General features: G+C 34.8%; 1 protein-coding gene across 11 annotated transcripts in view; it reads right to left on the bottom strand.

The window, feature by feature from the left end:
* STXBP5L (syntaxin binding protein 5 like) overlaps positions 1-24,282 on the bottom strand; it is a 192,674-nt gene that overhangs the window by 116,817 nt on the left and 51,575 nt on the right. For all 11 annotated transcript variants that reach the window (XM_039388892.1, XM_039388893.1, XM_039388895.1 and 8 more), the window contains exons 3-4: positions 5,669-5,750; positions 3,599-3,699 (exon numbers count right to left, since the gene is read on the bottom strand). In XM_039388892.1, coding sequence (XP_039244826.1) covers positions 3,599-3,699; positions 5,669-5,750 — 183 coding nt within the window. The remainder of the gene's footprint in view (positions 1-3,598; positions 3,700-5,668; positions 5,751-24,282) is intronic.

The following is a 24,282-nucleotide window of genomic DNA, read 5'->3' as shown; positions in this document are numbered from 1 at the left end:
CAAAAACATATAATTTGCTAAAAAGTCCAGAGCATTAAACTGTAAAACAAAAAAATCTGCCATTATATTTCCTCAGTGTTCCTTCCACACTTGCTCCAAAGAGATATTTAGTAAAGGAACAGTGAATTATGATACAAATTAGTATTGATAATGTTGCATCATCATTAGTTTAACAATAGGTCAGAAGAAGAGAAAAATAAATCTGGAGAAGCTGCAAACTCTGATTTAATGGTTATAAAAGTGCAACTTGTCAGTGAATTATTATTCATAAACCATTCAGTGCCTTAATACTGAATGCTACATGCTAAGTGAAAGACAACTAGTGTGCTGCATTTAAGAGTTCTTCGCTCTTTATAACTATGTTGTTACCAACAGCCAAAGAAAAGAACAAATGTCTTTTATTTTTATGGGAGGGAAATGGGGGATATATTTGTATGTATACTCTCTGGGAAATTTGACTCAAGTAATTGCAGAGACACTACTAAGAGCAGATTTTAGTCTATTATCCTGCAGTCTTAAATGTCAAGAAGCAGAAGTAAATTGCAAATTAAACAGTTAAACAATATGATGACTGGTGCACTGAGGAATAGCCAAAGACTTAAGCAACATTCACCCAACAGTTGTACGTTTCATGCATCAAATATCATAAAAACCCACAATAAACTGATTGTACATGAAAGTTATCTTCATCATCACAAGCAGCTAAAATATTAGAACTTTAAGTGCATTCTATTACATCAGTTCATGAAATCTGCCATTTGTTCAAAAATCTAAACCAAACAGTGCATCAAGGAGACAAACATACTGTATGAATAAAATTACAAATTTTATAAACCCTCAAGAGAGATGTGCAAATAGAAAAATTTGAAGGAGTCACATGTTCCATTTTCATAGCCAAAATGCATCTGAATAATTACACGATTGGCTCTGTAGAAGCTGTCTAAAGCTAAAATTAAATTACATTATAAATTACATTCTTGTAAGAACTAGCCTTTGGCTGTCTAAACACTTCCCTGTATGGCCTTTTTCAATACTATACTATTTTCTGAAAACATGTATCGGTATTTTAAAACCTATTTTCTCTCAACAAGCATTTCTCCCCATTTAAGAAACATCAAAACCAGGTCCTTCATTGGGTCACAAACTTAAGACAAAGGAAAGAATCTGTCTCTATTACATATGAATCTGGCTTCCATTTAACCTTCTCCTGCAAGATGAGAGGGAAGGATGAAAATAAAATGTTTGTAACTGTTCCAACAGTGAAGAAGATATTACTTTTTGGAAAAACATACCTTTGAATTTCTTGAAGAAAATAAATTTTTATCTTATTGCTTTATCAGCATCTCAAATTCCCCTTATATCTGATTTGCAATTGATTTTTTATAGCAAAGCACCATGTAATTTATATTTTCTTTTCTCTAACATCAAAAATATATCCAGAAAAAAAGGGAAGTTCTCTTTTAGACTTAACTACATTAGGCATATATAATGAGAAATGTTCCAAATTGAAAGGGTTAATTAGGGTTTTAACCTAACTTTATTCTGCTTCACAGAAGTTTATGTTGAATTTTACGCACTAAATATGTAACTTGAGCTTAGAAAATTGGAAGTTAGATGATTTGAAGTTAATCGATAAGTGTTTAAAAAGAAAATGTAATAAAAATGAAGTGCTTGGAAAAAAACCCCAAACAACTAGAAGCTTATGGCAGTGCTAGAGAATCTTGAGAAGAAATGAACTGTCTACAATGTTCTTTCTTTGTACTTAATGAAAACTCTTTTTTAATTTAAAACTGGACTTACTTCTTTGACAATATAATATAGCAGGATATTTGCCTCATAGCCTTTGATGTGTTAATAAAAATTATTTAAATGGCAGTAATTGAACCAGTTACTTAAAATATGTATAAAAGAACTAATAGTATTTTTTTTTACTCACAACTTACAACTTATACTAGGCAGTATAATTAGCCATGTATTTGTTACAAATAACTACATTCTCAGTTCCTATTTAAACCTCAGTTCAAAAATATCATTAGAGAAAATTTGGTTTTAAGCAAAGTTTTCCAGTATTCCAAATAACTTGCTTGCAAATATTTTGCCCAGTGTTTCAGGATGTCAGAGGAAATGGAAAATTTAGGTAAACATGATGACAAATGTTTTTTTCTCAACAAAGCCCAGATGTGTGTGAATTTATTTTATCAAGAAATTCTGACAAAATACTGACCAAGATACCATGTTACTTTCTTCAAAGAGAAGGCAAACAGAGACGAACAGAGACTGCACTTTTATAAGCCTTGATTCCTTAGGTTGTAAGTCAGATTGGTGGCTGGGAGAGTTAGACCAAGATGTACTGGAATAACTTCTACAATATTTAGATTTATCAATGACAAATTGTGCATAATGCACCTGCCTGATGAGAATACCAAGATTCAAATATTTCAACATATGTAAAATGATGAACTACTGTTCAAAAGCAGCTAGCAAATGTACACATAATTTTTCTTTTTCATCTTCCCTCACGCAGCCCCAAACCACTTGATGCACTTTTGCTATAGGTTATAAATTCTTTGGAATCAGACTGAATATTTTCTAAATTATTATGTGTACTTCCCACAACAAAACATGTCCCTTGGTGACATTTGAGTGCAAACATGACATGTATATGGATAATAACAAAGAAAAATGTATTTCCATAATGATTTTCAGATTTGCTGCAGCTAAAGCTTTGATGACTCTGTTTACTTCACAGCTCTAGTAAAAGTCCTGGTACCTTTCATCACTGCATAAGCACATATACAAATATCAAAAAAAGTTGCTGCACCTTAATAAACACTGAATGTGTATGCTAACAGAATGACAATATCACTTAAATCTCCAGTCAAAAACAACTGCTGCATTTATGCAGTGAGTCTTGGTGTTCTGACTACCGACCTAATTCCTTAATAGAAACAGGGAACTTTTTTTTAATATTAATAACAGTGTAGCATTGAAGTTCTGTAAAGTCATAGCAGGTTTTACTAAATACAGATTAAAGTGCTCAGCTTCTCTTTGACTTTGAAAATTACAACCACTTATTTAATCTATTTTCAGTAGGGATTCCTACAATTAGGTACTCATAAAGTAAAATTTAAGAAAAGAGTCTCTGATTCACTTGAAATTTACCATAGTTTCCCAAATTCATAATTTATTTCTGCTAAACTTCCAATATATTACAAAAATAAACCACTTTCAAGGTAAAGAAAATAATTATTACCCTCCTACAGCCAGCTGAGGTACTCTATCTAATACTGAACAACAGATAAGCCAAAAGGATCACAGTGCTTGTGTCTTGTCTTAAGAAAACACCCCCACAGTATCGTTCAAGGCAGTTCATGCAAACAGAAGGTAAAACGAGGAGCACTTTGACAAAAAGTTGACACAATTTCTCCTGTTCTGAGAAGGCTGCAGAAAGTGAAGTTTTTGTTCTATGGAAACAAGACTCATAGAAAAAAAATCAAGATACATCTTTATCCACCTGCCAAAAGGTAAAATGGTAAGAAATCCAGAAAGTTTTTGGGTTTTTTTAATGAGATATTTATTTTGTGCCACACATTCTTACCTTTCTCTGTTAAATTTCAGAGAATGTAGGATAGCTGGTCGTTTCTGTCGGAGATTCCACAAATGAAGTGCATCATCTGCACATGCACTGACCAAAGCACCCTAGAGCAGACACAAAATACAGCAACACGTTACTTTTCTGCAGGTTCTGTCTTATTCTGATCCTCACTGTTAACGATCTACCTGTAAAATCGACAGCTTATGAAAAATGGCTCCTTTCTTCTAGAAAAAAAAATCTACCATAAATAATAATAAATTTGAGCTAATCTGGTAAATCTAAACATATTAAATTTGTACCAGATCAGCCAAAATTAAATTACAACTCCATCAATTTGAAATTCAAAAACCTTTGTACCAAGGTTATACATGCCAACTCTCATGCATTTCCATGTAAACATAGAGATTAATGAAATGGAGAACAAACAACACTTATTTAAAAAGGTGAGTGTCAAGGATGTAACTAAAGGATACAGGGATTAGTGCACACACATGTACACAAGCAACAGTGCCAAGTACAGTTTAGTAGTCATATTACAATAACATGAATATTCAAAATCGGAATTATGAAAAGAAGGTGCAAATGAGAAAGTAGGGACAGGTAATGGGGGGAGAGAACCTAGGAAGAACTAAGAGATGTAGACAAAAGGACAAAGTCCTTATCACAGATCAGCAATACTATGAAGACTGTCCCGAAAATGGACATCTTCCAAAGTCCACACCTCTATCTGACTGGGCAGCTTGGAGTAATTTCTGGCTCTCTTTCTCCTCGCCATAGTACTCTGATGACCTGTGAAAATGACTGCAGAGGTGTGAAGTTCTGAACTGCTCCTGAAGAGGCTTACTACATTTACACCTCAGATCAAGTCTTATACAGATCTCTTCTTGTGTATTACTGTTGCAGAGAGGAACTAGATATTGCTCAAACAGAAGGCGATGCTGAGGAAGGGCAAGGATGTAACTGAAAAGCTTAGTTCATACCAGCTATGATGGACTGGTAAACTTTTTTGCATCTTGGATTTTCAACACTGAGCTATGCAAACGAAGTTTACAAAAGTGAACCTTCTCTAATACAGTGTAATCCGTGCTTTAATTCTCATCTCCCAAAGAGTCAGAAAGAATGTCCACCACAGAAATTAAATTAATTCTATGGATTAGGGATTTTGATGGTCACCTAATGAAAACCTGATTCAAACCTTGCCTATTTTCATCCCTGTATTCCTCTAAAGAATTTCATTGTATTGATTGTTTCTAAAGTTTTAGTCCTCCTTCCTCAGTTTATGTGGTTCAGTTACCTTCTCCAAACAGAGGTAGAAAAAAAAAATATTTCTCAGGTTTAAAAAACCAGAAAACTAAAACTCTTCGGAGAAGTTCTGAGATCTCCACCTATAGAGAGAGGACTTGAAACTGTCAAAAGTGTTTCCTTATGTCATGGTAGAAAATTAATCAAAACTGAACTACAACTAGATTTGGCCTAGTTATAAGGTCCTAAAGAAAAAACCTGATTTTTATGTTCCAGAAAGACTTCTTGCCTATTACCATCTTCAGAAATCTTCTGCAGAGCAAGCTACAATTTGTCACTGTTTCTTTATGTTGTCTAAACTTGATTTCAACAAACTATTTACAAAGACTAAGCATGATGGTTTGATTGATGATCTCTGCTATTGCTTTTTCTTGCTTCAAGTAATAGCATATCCCCAAGTATTGTGTTTTTAGCCAATAACCATCAATATATTTCCAGAGAAAGATTTAGGTCATTTATTAATTTCTATTTGAAACAAGACCGTGCAGCATATTTAGTAATTTAATTGATTTTACATCTCCCTGCACACATTCATATATTGACTGCTTTTTGTTCAGTGCTTTATACTGATGTATATGAAGGCAATACTTTTCCCTGCATGCAGTCTCATAAATAGTCTTCTAAAAAGCACAGTGAACGTCCTCTGGATGTATGCCACTTACTTGTTGGCACAATTTGTCAATGTGAGAAGTTATATCACTCAATTATAATACATTGATTGACTTATTCAACTAAATTTATACAGAAGAATCTGAGTAAATATGTCCTTACCTCATTGATTAAGAACTGGAGCTGCAGAACTGCAGCACCACTTTCATGTTGGCAATAGCAATCAACACCAGGCCTGCCCAATCTGTTGCCATCAAAGTCAAGGATTCTAACATTCCTGTCATTACCAGAAGTAAAGAGGGAAAAAAAGAACTACCAATTAAACTCCAATTAACCTTTAATTAACCTCAATTCTTCTTGCTCTCTGTAAAACAAAAGAGTTTATGCTGACTTTCCACTATTCTAATTAAAGTACCAACATCATCAGTTTGAAACACGTACAACTGAGTGATCTGTTCTTGCTTGTATTTTTTTTGCCTGTGAAATAAAGTGCATGAATTAACACAAAAATTCAGCAGGATGCATCTTAAGTTTATTTTTATACATTATTGGTACATATAACACATGAATGTATCAGATTTTTGTATTTATCAAGACATTACGAATTAATAATTTAGGACTTATGTCAGTAACACTCTTCCACAGCAGGTTTTCTTTTTTAAACCTAAGAAAATGATTTTTAGAGTGAGTCATTTCACACTTTCATAAAAGCTCACATGTTACTACTGGTCTCTGTCTGATCAACAAAACAATGCAGTGCCCAGCAGAGTTCCACAACTCAACCTGTGAATTGCATTCCCTAATCTAATCTCCAGTCTGAGTGAAATCACAGCTACATTGCTTCTGGCTACCCAGCGAGTTCACTTGGAAGCAACACTGACACGCTTGTTGTCCAGATATATCATGAATGTAGCTTTCTATCTGTTCTCTCCAGATATTTTTTTCTCTGCATGCTTGTCATGGTTTGAGATGGCTAAATTGCAATCTCCCTAACTTAGATGATGGTCTTTCCCTTCTGAGTCAGAGAATTTAACAAGAAACTGCTGTTCCAGAATATTATCGAAAAGTAAAGCAAAAGGAGAAATATGAAATACATTATTAACAACCATGGTGCGTGAAACATGTGAAGCACCTTCATACATATTAAATCCATAAGATTATGATCAGAAAAGAGATTTTACAACATCAAGCCTTATCTACTTCTAATATATAATCATATTAGCATATTGTAAAATCCTGAGCAAAAAAGCCAACTGTCCACTTATTTTACCTGCACGTAAATGTCAGATTCTTTACTTCCCCTTTCACAGGAGAAGAGACACACAGTAAACTGTTCTAATATTGGCCTCAGAGAAGTATAATCCATAAATTAGCAACTTCGAGGTTTAAAACTTTAAAGTATGAAGTAATTACTTTTCCAGTTGTTAAACAAGCAGTTTAATGGGTACCACTGACCTTGAGGGACATGAGCTCTACTCTTGGTTTTGCTAACTGGTCTAGTGGATAACCTTAAGGGAAAAAAAAAGTATATTTTCTTCCCTGTACCTTCATTTCCCTATTTGTAAGCTGGAGATAGTGTTTTATAAAACTGGTATCTGTAGATGAAAACTTGCATATAGAGTATCATAGCTACATTATAGAACAGCAAGGCAGAGGAATAGAGTGAGTAACTCCATGTGCTGCTTGCTCCCAAACTGTAGTCCTGAATACGATCATAACTGATAAAATAATAAAAACCTGCATCATTTAAATAACCTATTTAAAATGGACAATAAAGATGTATTGTAGCCTAAGACACTTTTTTAAGGGTTGATGGTTGATGGTCCATTTTAAATGACTGTTCTGTGGCACTCCACATTCTTCTCAACTACCTGTTGTAACATGAGGGGAAGCACCAAAACCAACCAAGCAAGCAATCAACCCGGTGGGGATTTCAAACCAAGTGGAAGTTTCAGTAGGTAAGTGCTTTCCCTTTAACTTGAGTTTAATATTCAGTACAAATACATGGCACTAGTAAGTGCTTGTCCTTAAGGAAAATTACAGTGGTATTGCCCTGATTAAGCATTTCTCATCCTCCAGCATCAGGATCATGCTAAGTTCGTTTTCTAGGAAACATGCTAACAAAGTAGATGATTTCACTCAGCACATCCCAAACAAATAAGACATTCTACAAAAATTCACATTTGTATGCATCAGTGTTCACTCTGAAATACTTCACAAATTACCAAAATAAGAGAGAAATTGTGTCGTCTGCTTCAGTCTGGCCAATTGCCCTGAAGTAAGGACTGACCCTTAAATAGCAGCATTATCACTGACTGATGGTGGTTTTCAAACATTCTGAGAGCTGCAGTGAGGTCCTTCCAGCGGAAGGAGCTGAAGAGGTATGATGACTTGGCACATGTTCTTGGCACTTTAGCCCATCTTCTGCAAATTCTGTGCTTTGTTGCCAAGCATGGAGAAGTACAACCTTACCACATCAAATCTTTTCATAACAGTGTATTCTATCAGGACATACAGCAGAAGTAGATACAGTTTAGGCTTTGGACTGAATTTATTCTTTTTACTTTTGCCTTTTCATTAAATGATGACTCTGCTATCAGGGAGAATGGAGTATCTCTGAGGATATTAATAGGGGGGACTAATACATCTGAATACCTCTAAGTAGACACCCTGGGTTCCAAGAATAAAAGTCAGTCACTATCTTCTTTCTCTTATCAGTATGTTGGATACCTCAGGGGCCTTCCCAGACATGCCAGATTATCCTAATTTATATATAAAAGGGAAAAAGACAAAAACTAAGTCTGGATGTCTGTTGGGATCTAGAGTGAAACAAGTAGAACAAGAATTACGTGCATCAAGCAGTGAAAGTGTGACAGTAATAACATTCTAACAGAAAAAATGTACTTTCTGAAAACAACTTTTAATCCTGGCTTTAAGATCTATGTGAGAAAAATAGGATTTTTTGCTCTGCATTCACTTGTATGCAACACTTTTTCAAAGAGTATTTCAACATCCTGATATTTCAAATTTAATCACTATCTTGCAAAAAAAAAAAATCAGTTGTCAAGATGCCTAATTTTAAGTACTTGGATTTAGCTTCCAAGATGCAGACTTCCATGACAACACAACACATTATTAACCAAGAATTTACACTCTCATGTTTTGGGCCATTCCACCACAAGTTGAAGAAAATTTCCATTCTCCAATATTACAACCTCATTCAGATTTTTTCTCAAAATCCTTTTGGTCATTTGTATAAAGATTGGTTAGTATAGATCTGATATTCTCATGTCATATCCATACTCACTGTATCTTGGATGCCTTATGTCAGAGCACATGCAAATATGAACATTTTTAACTGGAAATCAAAGCTGCAAGTGAATAGTTACATACACAGGAGAAGCATCAATGGCCAAAGCTTTTCATAGCATGATCTATGACCACACTTTCCCATAGCACTCAACAGCATTTTTGTTCTGTTACTCATTTTTACTATATGATACAGACAAATCTGATGTGTCTCCTTATTCTCAGAGTTCAGTACTAATGGAATCCAAAGACTTGAAAATCTTTGTGTGTTCACTGAGAAGCAAAAGTGCAGATACTTCAGAACTGACTCTGAAGGTGAGATTAGTGTTACTTGCAGCAGATATTTAACTTCTTAGGACCAGAAGGTGCTGAGGTAAAACATATTTTTCTTCATTAAGATAGGTGATTCTTCCATAGCATAAGATTAAATCTTTTTGCAATAACAAGGACTGCAGTCTGATTCATTCCTCTTTGCAAGGACAAGGAAGTGAAGACATGGTATCATAAAGAACCTCCTACCAAGGCATGCCAATGCAGCTAACAGATATTCCCTGTCAAGTAAAAACTCTTAAGTTACATATGGCACCCTTTTCAAACTTAAAATTATTTCATAGAAGAAAATGACACCAAGCGATGTAAATAAGCAGCTCTAACTTTTTTTGAGTACTTAAATAACTTCTTCCATGACTAAAAGCAACCTATGCACAGAAATGAACACTAAAGTAAGGGGTTATAATTACTAAGCAGAAACCATCGTCTCACATCCACTGTTTTATTAAAAGGGACACATAGAAATGCGTGATCTCCATTTATAGCCTCTTCTTTAAAGCATTTGGGAATTGTGGGGTGCTGCAGAAGTAGCATTGCTGCTTGAAGGAGTCCTTGTCATCTGATCTGCACTGACTGGTACATGTTTGAGTAGGACTATGCAGCACCCTAAGAGCAGATGCTTGTGGGCTGGTTACACCATTATATAAACCAACTGTAAAATTGATTTAGTGTGTAACCCGAATATAGGACAGCTTTTTCTTGCAGAAGACTTATTCCACTGTATTGAGTGATTTATCAGTTAAAAAAAGCACCAATGTGTTTATCTAAATAGTCAAGTACTAGAATGATCAAAGAATTCAACCACACCACTAACCAACCAAACCAACCAAAAGGTTAGTCAGTTGTATCTGTCTCACAGGATGGATTTTGTCAAAAGATAACAATTATGAGAACATCACCCTCAACACCTAGATTCGCAGGTCTGAATAAAGTATTCAATTCCTGGAATATACAGTTTTACAGCTCCCTCATGAGTTTCTGCAAGTCTCATACACATTAATTTTCTGTCTGCTAAGAACAGTGCATATTCTGGTATAAATAAATGCCACACTCCTAGGTTTTGTGCTTCAAATGGGATTCAACCTTGTTTTTTCTCTCTTTACAGAAGATATTCTATCTTTTTGATTTCTGAAGTATATGGCTCCAGTTTTGTTATCCTCACTATTAAGAATGTCATGCTGTATGTAGAATCAAAATATTTAGCTTTCATTTCAAGCTTTTGTATCTCATTATGCCTTTTTATGCTAAATTAAATAACTCTATTAGCAGAACTTTCCTGCTTTGAAAGTCTGAACAAGCTTGTCCATCTTCTGCATAAATAAAAACAAAATACCCTGAGCTCCTCTATTTTCGTGTCACCAGCAATTTGGTTAGCTCTTGAATAGTTCCTGTGTGATTTTATACATGATCTAGAATGTGTGCTCAACTTCTTTCAACTATCGAAACCAGAGCTACACATCATCTTGGTTTCTTTATCACAATGTAAAAAGGTATTTGGTGTTTTATTATTTCTTATATCCAATATTTTTTTAATACATGTATGTAACACCTCTTTGTTACCAAAACAAATTGGGAAATCATACTGTTTATGATTTTTGAGACTTCTCCATTGCTTTGCAAAAAATAAAAGCCCCCCTACCAACCTTCATTCTGTTAACTTCCTGTAGCTGGGCTCACCAAATTCCTTAAAAAGGACATGTGACCTAATCCTAGCTTTGTGGCCTTTTATTTGCTGTAGATTCACTGGGTGCTGCTACATTAAAAAGTAACTCTTAGTGGGTTTTGGTTTAAACATAGAAGGATTTAGTTTTACCATGAGTTCATTTGAACTGTTTTGGCACCAAATAAGCGTGAGATTTTGGTCTACCATGACCTTCGTCTTGATTATTTTTCTCGACATAGATATCTCTGTTTACACATATAAATAATGTAAGAGTTAATCTCAAAGACAGTTAAATATCCATTATGATCTATACTGGCTGAAAAATTTGCTTTTGGTAAGCTTGATTTCTTCCAGGTTAAGGCTTACAGAAAGCTTGTATTTAATGGCAAGTCTATATGTATATAGATTACAGTCAGATAGCTGAACGGATGTTATGAAAAATATGTCTGTTTATTCAAGTCAAATGCAAATTTACATCCACACTATTCAGATTTTTTTTTTATTCCTATGAATTTAGAAGCTATTTTATTTCCCAAAGTATCTGCAGATACCTCATGAATTAGGAAAACTCACAGGACTACATATTTTCATCTCTTCTGAATAAGACTGCCTTTCAAGGTCTTTGTCATTTTTGGAATCATCTGTTCCAGAAACAGAATATAAACACAATCACCATGTGACTGAACTCAATCAACCCTAAACCTGAAGTAGTAAACTGTGAAAAGCAGTTACTCACAGGTAATGACCCTAGCAATGTTTTGCAAATAACATAGAATCATAGAATGGTTTGGTTTGGAAGGGACCTTAAAGATCAGCTAGTTCACATATAGGTGAATAATTTAATATTTCATTTGTGGAATATCAATAATTTTCAATTTCCTTTTGCATATGCATATGTATATATATACACACACAGATATCATAATTAACAGAAACTTTCTAGCTTTAAATTCACCTCCAAAAGAGAACCTATATAATTACTAGTCTGCAAAAGCTCCACATTGCCAGGCAGCTACCCTTAAAATCTATATTTTGAGATTGTACTTCATGCAGTAGTGAAAAACAACACTATAAGGTTGCGTTTATAGTGGCTTCCTCTTTTTTCCCAGGTAATCATAAACCTCAACAAGTTCACTGACACGTGCAGATAATGTAAAGAAAGGTAACCAAGAGTGAAAACTGAAATCTATAGAAGTGAGTGAAGAGTATAATTGATTATATTCACAGGGGCTAATGTTTCAGAGAAATTTACAAATGCAGACACAAATTCAGCCAAAGGTATGAACAATATGGGAATAGAAGGGGGAACATATCTGTAAAGTTTGTTTACAAACATATCTGGTAAAAAGCTATAGAGCGAATAAACAGGGACAAAAGAATACTTTTGCCCTAATGCACACTGGAGGATATGGAAAACTAAACAGACACAAATGAGAGGGCTGTGTGTTCTAAACCCAGAAAATCACTAACATAACCAAGATCCTGAGCAACAACATATAGACATATAGATAAAAAAAATGATAACCCAACTCCATTTTATTCAATTTACTGCCTTTTAGGAGGACTATGCAAATCATACCATTTGCTGCCCATCTGTTTTCACTGGGCACAGATGGTAGACTAACGCACTCTGCCTTACCTAAGAAACCAAGCAGGTAGCTTTAACTTGGCCATTTTGATTTTCTTTTTTTCTCAGCCTTCGGATATTAATATTTAACACAGTATTTTCTCCATGTGTATCTGTACATCCAGAACACACATAACAGATGCAGGTTATCACATGTGCAGTCACTGATGACAAATGCATCCATCTACAATGATTTCATACTAAAACCAACTGCATTTAAAATTTCAGCATGTGTGTTGTGTTACTATTTGTTTTTCCTGTTTGTACGCTCTACCGTTGAATTTGCTGATAACAGGTTTAGAGAAGGTTTAAGGAAGTTTTGTTTGTGCTCTTCAAGCAAAAATGGAAGACTATCTATACAAACTCTACCTAAGATTAAAACTTTTCTCATATTTTCCTACAGCAGAGATTTTTTTTAAATGGCTGTTGCATTTTTAGCAATTAGTAACAGTGATCACAAGGTACAGATTTTCTTCATAACTACCAGTTATGAAGAACAACTAGTGACAACAGAAGACAGAGAATGAAAAGTGCCCATATAATAAGTCTTTTTAAAAGGGGTCAAAAGCCCTGTCAAACTAAATGTAACTAAAAATAGAAATACATTTCCTCAAATATTAATTCCTCTTCAAGTTGCTATGGAAAATTATACAAGTAAAATAATACATTAAGCCTTCATCCATATAATGACAAAGCTTGGATACACACTGCACTTCCTCTGTTAAACAGAGACAGGACTTAGCCATTACTGGAAATCTTTAAAGCAAGACTGCGTGTTTTCCCAAGTGCTACTTCCACCCCCAACCAGCAGACTAGGAATAAGGGGATGAAGCTCCTGTGGCAAATTATGCAGTCTGTAGGAGATGACAGCAGGTGATTAAATAATTTTCCTTCTTATCTGAAATTGTTTCACTGTTTTGGCTAATACAGATAGAAGGAAGAATGGTGATAGGATAATTACCTGTTGTCCCAGTTACCTCTGGATAATTCTTTATGCCAGGTACTTCACAGCAGTGAGTCCCACACAACTATAGTTCTGTGTTTCATGAGCAATTACAGAGTTTTAAGACAAATGCTGCCTTGCACACTGTTGTGTTACTCCCAATTTAGTCAAAGCAGAAGCAATTAGGAGCACATATATGACTACTTTCCATGGGGAATTTTGTGCTCAGTCCTGCAATAGGAATGTCCTAGATGTTATTCTTATCAGGTGCTAAGACCCTCCCCAAACCACTTTGTTTAGTCTTATCAACAAATCAACATTGAACTGAAAGAGTGAAAAATTTCTACTGAAACAGTGAGATAATTCTTTACTTCTCTGAAAAATTATGAACATCTTAATGAGACATTCAAAAACCCCTTTAAACAGGAAATAAATGCTTTCTATAATGAACCTCTCTTCTTTCAAAGTTAAATTTGAAATTACCTGCTAAAACAACAACAAAATAGTTCCAGAATTAATTTTAAGAAATTTAGTCCCTGAAAATCCCCAGACTACTAGCTATTAAGACATTTAATAGGCTATGAAACTGAGGGGATCATCCAATACTAGACCATTAGCAGAACTTGCATTCTTATTCATGTATTTACTGTAGAAACTCAACTTTATAAATAAAATTAAATAATCATTCTGTTATGTTTTCTGATTGTACTGGGATAAGCAGCAAGGTATACTGTGCAAATAGAACCCTGAGTCACTAAAGTGAACTGTTTGATGATGCATTTTCAGTCTTATTCAGTAATACGTCAGAAAATTTCCATGTATGACATCACAGAACACTCTCTTTTAACTGAGAATTCTAAGTATACTTACTTATATTCTCAGAGAGATACATTATGCAAGGGCACTTTGATCAGAAAAAAATGACACCAATACACAGGTACTAATGCATTGAGAAAGATGGTACCCGATCTTGACTCGGGCTTTGAAAGTGGTAAGTGGTTCAGAGACTCATTTGCTTGATTGCTTGAACAATTCTATTGTTTCAAGGACTGTGCTCTATAACATCGATATGCCCAAAGAAATACTTTAAAAGACTTTCATTCAAACATTTCTGTGGTTATGCAACCACAAGATAATACAGATGCTGAGGTCATACACCACGTTCTTTTTAGGCAGAGCAATGCTGTCTAAAATATTAAATAATTTCATTACCTAACAAGAAACTGCTCACAGCTGGCTAGCCAGCTGATGAGCAATTCCTCAAATTCATCCACTGCATCAGCTCTATTATCATCTGTTTAGTATTGGATGATTCCAGGAGGTCTCTGGTACAACACAGAAAATACTTCACATCCAAAACTTGTTAAATGGAAGTTCAATATGTTAAAACAGGCAGTAATTTCATTCCTACCCCAGAAAAACAAATGACAGTTCTATAAATTTCAGTTAAGCTATATTAATATTCAGCTCTTTTGCCAATCAATATACTTATTTTTAACTCTTAATAAAGAGAGATGTTAGTCTAGAATTTCATTTGTTAAGCAAGAATGGCTGTGTAAAACACACAGGAACACATGCTATCAATAGAAGCCAAAACTGGCAATGAAGCTATTCAAGTCAGAATAAATAAGATTTAAAAAATTTAAGAATTTAATTGAAATAAATTTAATTTAGCATTTGACAAATTTTCAATGAATCATTGAATCATTTATTCTTTGGTTTAATTCAATGTAATTGACACTATATATGTGCCTATATTGAAAGGTATTCCAAGTATCAGTCAACATCAAATAGTTTTATCTTCTACTATTGTAAAACATATTTTTTTAAGAAAAGTTTTCAGCAACAAATTACATAGAAGAGACACTTTTTTTTCTAACGCAAGATACAGGTTAAATGGTATCTACATTTATCAGTTTTATAACCCCCCTGAGCCACATAATTACTCTATTAGATTTTGAAATAAAGTACAACATAGACCACAGTTAATCAGCCCTTCCATTCAATATACATAAAACGGGTAACCAGCAGCTGGTTAAAATGTATTTCAAGAAGCCTTCTAAGTGTAAATGTGTATGAACTATGATTTTGCCACTTTGAACAGACACTTGTAGATCGTGTTATACAAACCATGTTCATGTTTGATGTCAGCTGTAATATGCATTTATGTTTTATTTGAATTAAAATTTATAATCGCGTTAGTTAACATGGGTTAAAACATGAGTAAAGGTTTGAAAGCATGGTTGGTGAATACTGAATAACTTCCAAGGAGCATTTGAATTTTAAGAAAAGACTGACTACTTTTGGGAATAAAAGAGGACACAGCAGAAATCTCTCAGGATCCCAGTTTTTCCATGCCAATTACTGAAAGTCTGCATGTTTTAGTGAAGCAGGACACTGTTCCAGAACTTACCATACTAATACAGTATTATTTCAGAATAACCCAGTTCTTGTTGGACAAGAATCAAAAGGGATCAAAACTACTCGTACATTTCCTTGGCAATTCAAATTAAAAAGACTAAGAGCTCTGCCTCCCTTCAAGGGATTATTCTTTGCAGAATTTGAGAGAACTGAAACACTGCCACGGTTGAAGTATATCTATCATTACGAGGCTCTGCAAGGTAATTGACACTGAGATGGTGCTAGTGGGGGTGGTTGATTCCAATAATCCAAATCCTTCTCTACAGAATGAAGAGCCTCAGCAGAAACTGTTGAGGCTGGATGACTATCAGTTCAGCTCTGCTTTACCATTGCTATAATCTCTGGCAAGATCTACTGGTTTTGTTATCTATGTCAGGAAGCAGATCTGCAGTAACAGCTGCAGATCCAGCACAGCACAATATCACACACTACCAGGGCCCTGGTCTCTACTCAAGACAATGACAAAAATGCCTTAAGCTCAATCTAATTTGTGTTTCTGCAGTGTGATGTGAGGGAGGAAGCCTGCAGGGAAACAAACTGGGTAGAGGAAGCAAGATACAGTGTAGCCCATCCATACTGCCTTCTGGAAAAGTCCCCATAACAATTTTAATTATTAAGCCAGGTTTCATCTAGGGAGAGACAGCTTTTACAGCCTAAACAGAACCCTGAGAGGAATCTATCACACATGTAGCATGAGCAAAAGAAAAGACAAACCTGGAGCAAAACAAGAAGAAATCCAACTTCACATACACACATCAATTGCATCGGCTTCCCCCCACACTGATTTTCAGAAGCTAGAGATATTATTCATACAGTCATTCTGAAATTTTAGTATATAAACTGTAGGTAGGATAAGAAAGGGAAACCACTGACTAGATAAAGTCTTTGACTCTCACTAATGCGAAAGTCAGAACAGAAATCTTCTTAGAGAGGTTAAACATGGAGGTGGTTAGCTTTCATTCTGTTAAACCCTTACAAACACTACCAAACATTCGGTAACATAAAAGCTATATCTATTCTATTCCATCCCACAAACAATCACAAAAATCACCTTTCTGTAATCCTATATTGTCTGCAAGACTTGAAAAGCAGATTAAAGATCACCTCTGTATGGGCACTGTTCCTGTGGCTCTACATGTTTTTTTTACTAACGTAAATTTACTAATCTAAATGGGAAAAAAAACTTTCTTTTCCCAAGTCCTGTTCTTCCCAATTCAGCATAAAAACTAATATTTAGATTAATTAAAGGTAGCTAAAAGAATATAAATACAAAGGTTGATATGGAGCAAAGTCTAGGGAGAGAGATTTATCTCTGTTTCACTGCAATGCACATAAACATCACATTGCTTGGGATACCTGTCTCTGAATAAAACAGAGTGATTCTGAATTTGGAAACTGGACTGTCCACTGTCAGTTGTTGCCCCCCACCCTGTGGCTTAATTTATCAAAACAAGCAGGATTTTTTCAATACTTGAAACTCAAGAGTCTATTAACTTTCCAAATGAATATATACTTATTAAAAAAGGCTTTGTGGAAAAGGACCCAATATATTTGCTAAATCAGCTCAAAAAAATCAGAATTGAAAAGAGAAGTGGACACACACACAAACACATTGGAATGGAGAGAAATATTTGAAAGAGAGGCAGTAAATATGAAGATAGCAAGGAAAGGATATAATAGATTAGTGTTTGCAAGAGGCAGAAAAATGATATCATTCCTGTCAGAAAGTCAGTGAATCAGCATAGGACAATCAAAACTTTGTAATGCAAAAAGTATTTAAAAATTAAGGAATGGCAGCGAAACAAAGTTTACTTCTACTCCAAAGTGGGAAAAAACTGAACCAAACCAAAAACCCTAAACAAAAATAAAATCCCCAATTTTCTTCAACACGAACTTGTCATGTTTGATTTTCATACTTTGGAAGGACCCCAGACTTTTAAAGAGTAGGCAAACAGATTTAAATTTTAGGTTTGCACAAGGAAATGCCAGTATCTCTATAGATAAAGCAGGAGATTTATGAGGTCTTCTGAGAATACTGATGTATTAGAACAAGCATTGACACGATGTACACACAGCTACTGAGAATGTTTGGAGGCTTTCTTGTGCAAATTTGCTGATGTATCTCTCTTAAATATGAGATATAATCACATCCTAATATGTGATAAAAATGTAAGGTCATAGCTTGATAAAGTTACACGGTCTGCATGTTTTACATCATAACACTTATTTTCAGAATGAAAAACTGATTAGTAAGTAAATGCAAAGAGAAGAAATGCCTCTAAAACGGATGATGCCAAACTGACCATGTTTAAAGGCAAATGTTTACTCTTGCTGAGTGCCCCTGCTCCTCTCTGCTAGACAGGTATCAGAACTTGAAACTGATAGGCATCTACAACAACTACTTTCTTGTAAGCTAAGCTGTGATTATGTAGAATCTGTCTATTCAATATCTATACACATTTTCCCACAAGAACATGCAAAACACAAAGTAAGTCCTCTACTGTTGCACCCCACAGGGAAACTTTCTTTTCTAGATATTTGCCAACGAGTTCAGCTCTATACACATAGAAGAAGTTAATTCCTAAACCAGACCTTTGCTATGCAACTCAGTGTCCCATTTTCCTTGTGGCTTGATTTAAATTTTGTCTGGTTTAAAACAGTCAGCTTTTGAGAAGGAGCTCTAGCTCTACCTTATCAATAAACATTTCCCATGCTGATCCTGCCAAGAATAAGAGAACTGTAAATTTACCACACCAAAGGTTTTTCTGGGACTAAGATCTGCATTTCTCTGACTACAAAGAGTTAGACAGCACTGGTTGCTCAACATGATTTCTGTGAGTCCATAACAAAATCATGACTTTTTTTTTAAAAACTAAGGCATGCATACAAAAGCAGATTTTAAAACCAAATCACAAAGACATTTATATTTCCCACAGTCTATTTTAATCTTTAGCATTCATATTCACTGCACACTAATCATCTGTCAGACATTAATGGTACTGTAAAATGATAGTGATAGTATAAAATTTTAAGTGGTCCCTCTGATATCAAAAAAGAATAAATTCAACAATATTTATCAAATAGCAATAAAAGTATCTGAATGGTTTATCTACCTAATAACTCAAATATATACTATAGGTTTCACACATTTTTATTTTGAAAACCAGTAACATTAAAGTCAACACCTTAAAGACAATAGAAAAGGTTATGTACCAGCTTTAGGAGGATTAATTTTTGCACTGACAATCCACATCACATTAGAATCAAGGTTACAAGTCAAACTATTATTTTCCTTTACTACCTCATGACAGTAAATACTTGTCATTTTCTTTCATTTCCTCCAAATTACATCTCTGCAATGAGAGTACATACAGTCTACCTGCTGCTCCAATCACTTCTGCAATGATATTGTTTCATCTGGAAAGTATAAGCACTTCTTCTGTTCACTGAATACACACACATTATTTCTCTTCTCTATTTGTTCCTTAATAAATGGGATCCTGAAATAAAATGAGGTAAGAAACTAATTTGCAATGCTAAATTTGATATTTCCTCTATCCTGGATACTCTGCCCCATCATTGCTATAGCCTACAGTGGCTGGAAGAGGAAAACAGCTTTTCTGATACCTAGAGGTTCAGGGGAAAGGGTTTTTTTTGTTGTTGCTATTCCTCCTAGTTTTGGGAAGAGACTGTTTTAAGTAGTACAGGTAATACCTCAAGTTTCTGTCAACTTCAAGATATTTATGCTTGTGGATGACCAATGCATTATGCATTCCTGCTTTACCTAACAGGGTCCAGAACAATGACAACAGCTTTAATGCGCTCTACTGTGATGTTTTTAAGACCCTGTTTCCTGTAACAAATATTATCTTTGGATACAAAATACTCAGATACTGGCCATATTTGCCCCACAGTGATATCCCCAGCAACACTGTTACTCTAGCACAACGCAAATACCACAGCTGGACCCTGGTTTCACTGCTCTGCTGCCTGCTGAAGAGAAGAAATACTTCAAATGAAGAAAATGGGAAAGAGCAAAGCGACTATAATTGTTGACTAGCAAAGGCCTGGTAGAAATACAGGTGGAAAAGCATAAATCAGGGCAGCTTCTTCATTGTTTTAAGCCTTGTTTGAGTTAAATACCACAAATTCCGAGCTCTGCACTAGGGCACTTTGCATATCAAAGTGTCCTGCATTAATTTAGGTATGTTTTGACATTTTTTTGCAAGACAGATTATGAAACCTGAACTAGATTCATTCTTAATTTTCCAAGACTCTCTCATTTCTTCTAGTGCTGAATCTATTTCAGAACACTGTGTAACGTATCATGGTATTATAAAAGGTACAAGTAGTCAATTATTGATTGTCTAACTGAAGCTCTTACTGTAACATCCTTTCATCATTAGTTCTCTTCTATTACCAGAGAGCTTCTATTTTATAAATATGCTAGAATTTCTGGATTAACATTAAAATAAACTATAAGAATTAAAAAAACCATGAGACAAAGTACTATAAAAAAGATTACTCTGGCTGAAATTAAATTTTTAGAACTAAAATTCTCTGATAGTGAATGGATAAAAAGCAAATTTTCTTGGTTGTTGGAGCATGAAAATATCTATTCCAACCTCTTGTATTAGCTCAATGAATGTAATACTCTCTGTTTAACAAAAGCCTCTCTTCCAGAAAGGCAATAAATTTTAAGATTTCAAGAAATGAAGACTCTACGATTTTCCTTGGTAATTAATTTCAAAGACTAAGAACACATATTGCTAAAAATATTAAAGCAATTAGACAGATTTAATTGCAAACCACTAATATATTTCTCTGCTAGTTTAGGAAATCTTTTAAGTAGCCATTTTATTCCTGTGAAAGGACATGTACAAAGCAGTTAAACAATCATTTAATCTTTATAATAAATTAAATCAGACTGAGATCCTCAATTCTCTCATTATAACATACTTTTCCAGCCAAATAATTTTTGTTTCTCTCCTGTAAATTTATCAAGATTTCTACAATTGTCTTTCACACTCACAAAAAGACAAGGCAAGCAAAAAAAAAAGAGAAAACAGTGAAAGTTTCCCTAATAAGCACTACATTCTGGTTATATAGCCCTAATCTAGATTTCACATGCTGGCAATTTTTATCTTCACTACAGGAAATAGCTCAACCACCAGTGCAGAATTAAACTAGTAATGTAGCAGTCAGCTGTTAAACTTCAGTAACATTACCACACACTCCTGTTGCTAAGGCAATTAACCAATTCTCTAAATAATAATGCTCACATTAAGGTACAGAATCATAAATGGAGAGGCGTATCATGTAATCACTTCTCAAAAAAATACGACATGAATCCTGATTCTTCATGGGAAATAAATCTGTTTTTTTAATCTTTATCTAAATTGCCAACTGCTTCATGAGAAAACAGCCTCGTCCCTGAATATGAAGTAATTTACTGCGATCACATATTACAGAAGACCTACCTGCTCCTTTCCTCCCAAGTGGGCAACCTCCAGAGTTCCCCAAGGGCTCAGGATCACTGACATTAGCTCTTCTAAGGGCTCAAACCAAAAATGGGGCCCCCCCAAAACGGGGAAGGATAAAACCTCAGACTTGTTGGGAGTGAGGTGGCTCCAAATACAAGTTAGCAAGAAGAAACCTTGACCTGCAAAACGGCACATTAACCCCATACAGCTCCTCTTTGGCACCTACAAAAGGTCTCTTCCTTTCCCTCCACCAGAGCCACCTGTGCATCAAGCTCCTGGGAGTGCTGTTTCCCACTCCCTACTCTTCCCTCCTCCACAGCTGGAACCTTCCCCTCAGCTGAGAGGATTCAACAGCAAATCAGGGACATAACCTTTCCCTCAGGGATCCAGCCAGCCAGCAAAGAATGTAGATGGAACCCTCACAAGGTCAATGGAAGACCTCTCTTTCAGCTGTTCAATATAATTCATAATTTTTGTGATTTGGCATTAGAAGAAACTTGGAGAAGCATATGGGATATTTTTTAAATTTTCAGTTATGTCATGCAATGTCTGATATTTTTATGGTATTGCACTATTCCTATGATTAATAAGCTATTTTAAAAAATTTATAGCTAGGTAGCAATGTATTATTTTCATTGGTGTTAACAAAAAGTGATGAAGTAAAGCTCTGCAGACAGCTTTATGTAATTACATCACTACAATATCTGGTATATATAAATATGCTTAAAAGCATTGTTAATATACTATTTAGTATCTTTATTTCATAGACTCAGAAAGACTCAGATTGACTTATATACTTATTCTCAAATAACACCTCAGATATTTATATTGCTAAAAACTAGGATTTTTTTTTCTTACCTCCGTATTTTGAGGGTTTTTTTTAACTGGCTGAATTTTTTGCAGAAAGTTATCTTCTGCCCTAAACAAATTATCTATCTGGAGGTAAAGCAAGAGACTTCATCAAATTCTGCAAATAACTATTTATTCTGAATTGTCCTTACATACATATAGTTTTCAATCTATCGAACCATCTGTCTTACTCTATATGCAGAACATTATTGGTCATTACAGCTTATATATACATATATATATACACAAAAATATAAATTCAATAGTATGTATAAATAAAATATAAACATACACTTACGTGTGTATACTATGCTAGAAACTCCAGTTTGCAGTGACAAATGTATTGTGGCCAAATTTCTACGAAAGGTTTATTCTCTTTGAGGTATCTGTGAGGTACCAAAAAACTATGAAAACTATACATAGCATGCTACATAAACAAGGTAGTAAAATCAGCAATATCTTGAAAATTCAAGATTACTTTACTAAAAGATATGTAAATCTACAAAAGGAAAATACAGTTATTGTTTATTGCTACCTATCAGTTGTGATCTTTCATAGTTCTGCCTACAGTACTAATTTATAAGTTAATTAGTTTTAAATTTTACATGGTTGTCATTATTGCTATTTGTACCTTAAAATGTGGAATATCTTGTAATTTATATAATCAGAAAATATTCATGTGATTCTGTAACTGAATAAATACTACTTATTAAAATAGCAAAGGCTGTAATTTATCTTTCACTATCAACTTGTAATTCCCTTTTATTTCAGTTTTGGTAAAATAGTTCACTGTGCTTATTTCTTCAGAGTGAAAAATGGATAAATGAACAGAAGCTATTCTTACACTGTGTGAAAACTTCCATGGATTCCTAAATGGGAAGTGGAGAGAACACAGTAGAGAGAAGAGGAAAAAAGATTATTCAGACATTTGTACTCTATACAGCAAAGTAAGGTTATGTAATGAGAAACTACAGAAAATAGTCTAGTTTCACTTTAGGCCTAGCCTCCCCAAAAAACATAAGCCCTACTAATTATGCAGATGTCAATCGGTATCTTTCTGCAGCTCCAGACTGAAGTCTGAGGGAATTCTGCTGATTATTGTTCTTCCTTAACCCAGCTCCAAAATCACATCCCAATGTTTATGAGGGGGTTATCTTTCCAGAAGTGTTAGAACAGTATTATATATATAAACTCATTTTTGAAAATATTTAAAATCCATGAACTACACAGATATCTTTGAGTTGTTAATGAAAAATATCTTTCACTTCATCCTATTTAAGGACATTAGTATCTAGTCTGGACATCAGTCCCCAATTTGAATAATGCAGTATTGATAAAATAAATACACAATACTTCCATTCTTTATAAGGTCCGTATCAAAAATCTCCATTTAACTGTGAAAGGTACTCTGTCATGACCACCCTTCCTTTCTCCTAGCCATTGGTTAAAGCACAGCACCTGCATGCTCCATTCTTCAGCCATAAGCCCACACACTTCAGCCAAAATCAGAGCCCTCCTTGCACACTTCCCACCTTCTTGTCCTGCACTGTCCATGTCAGAGGCTCATCGTGTTCATTGAGACATTTTGTCATGCACCATGACTCTCGATATGAGTCACATGTAAACAGAGCTGTCAAGCTGACACCTCATATGCTAACTTGCTCCTCCAAAACTGGCAGTGAAACCTAGACCCTACACCTCCCTGTTTCATTTTCTCATGGATTGCTGTTTGGAAGATGCTTCTTCTACAGTTCTAGAAAACAAAACTAAAACACTTCCAGCCTAGAAAAAAATCTCCAAGTAAGTAAATCAAACCCAACTTGTTCACTACTGCATTTGGCACATAGTCAATGTCTGCTCAGTGAGTGAAGACACTGCCTTGGTCACATTTATTCTTTAGCAGTGAACAAGTGAAGACCACAGAACACTTAAAGCTTCAGATAGCTTAAGTGAGGTTGCGCAATGCATAATGCTTGCAGAGGCACCTCCAGAGACACAAAATTTACTTTGAAAAATGTCAATGTCACTCTCAATAACTGCAAAACTGTAGAAATCACTAAAATGTTCTTTCATTGTGTTTCATCTGACTCACTCCACAGTAAGCTTTCAGTCCTGCTTCTCTGCAGATGCAGTAGTCACTGGATTTTTCAG

Source organism: Pipra filicauda, unplaced genomic scaffold (genome assembly GCF_003945595.2).
Source record: "Pipra filicauda isolate LSUMZ 115617 unplaced genomic scaffold, ASM394559v2 scaffold69_size3009148_pilon, whole genome shotgun sequence".
In the NCBI taxonomy this organism is placed as follows: Eukaryota; Metazoa; Chordata; class Aves; order Passeriformes; family Pipridae; genus Pipra; species Pipra filicauda.
The sequence above is the reverse complement of the archived record's forward strand: the minus strand, read 5'-3'. Positions and strand labels throughout refer to the sequence as shown.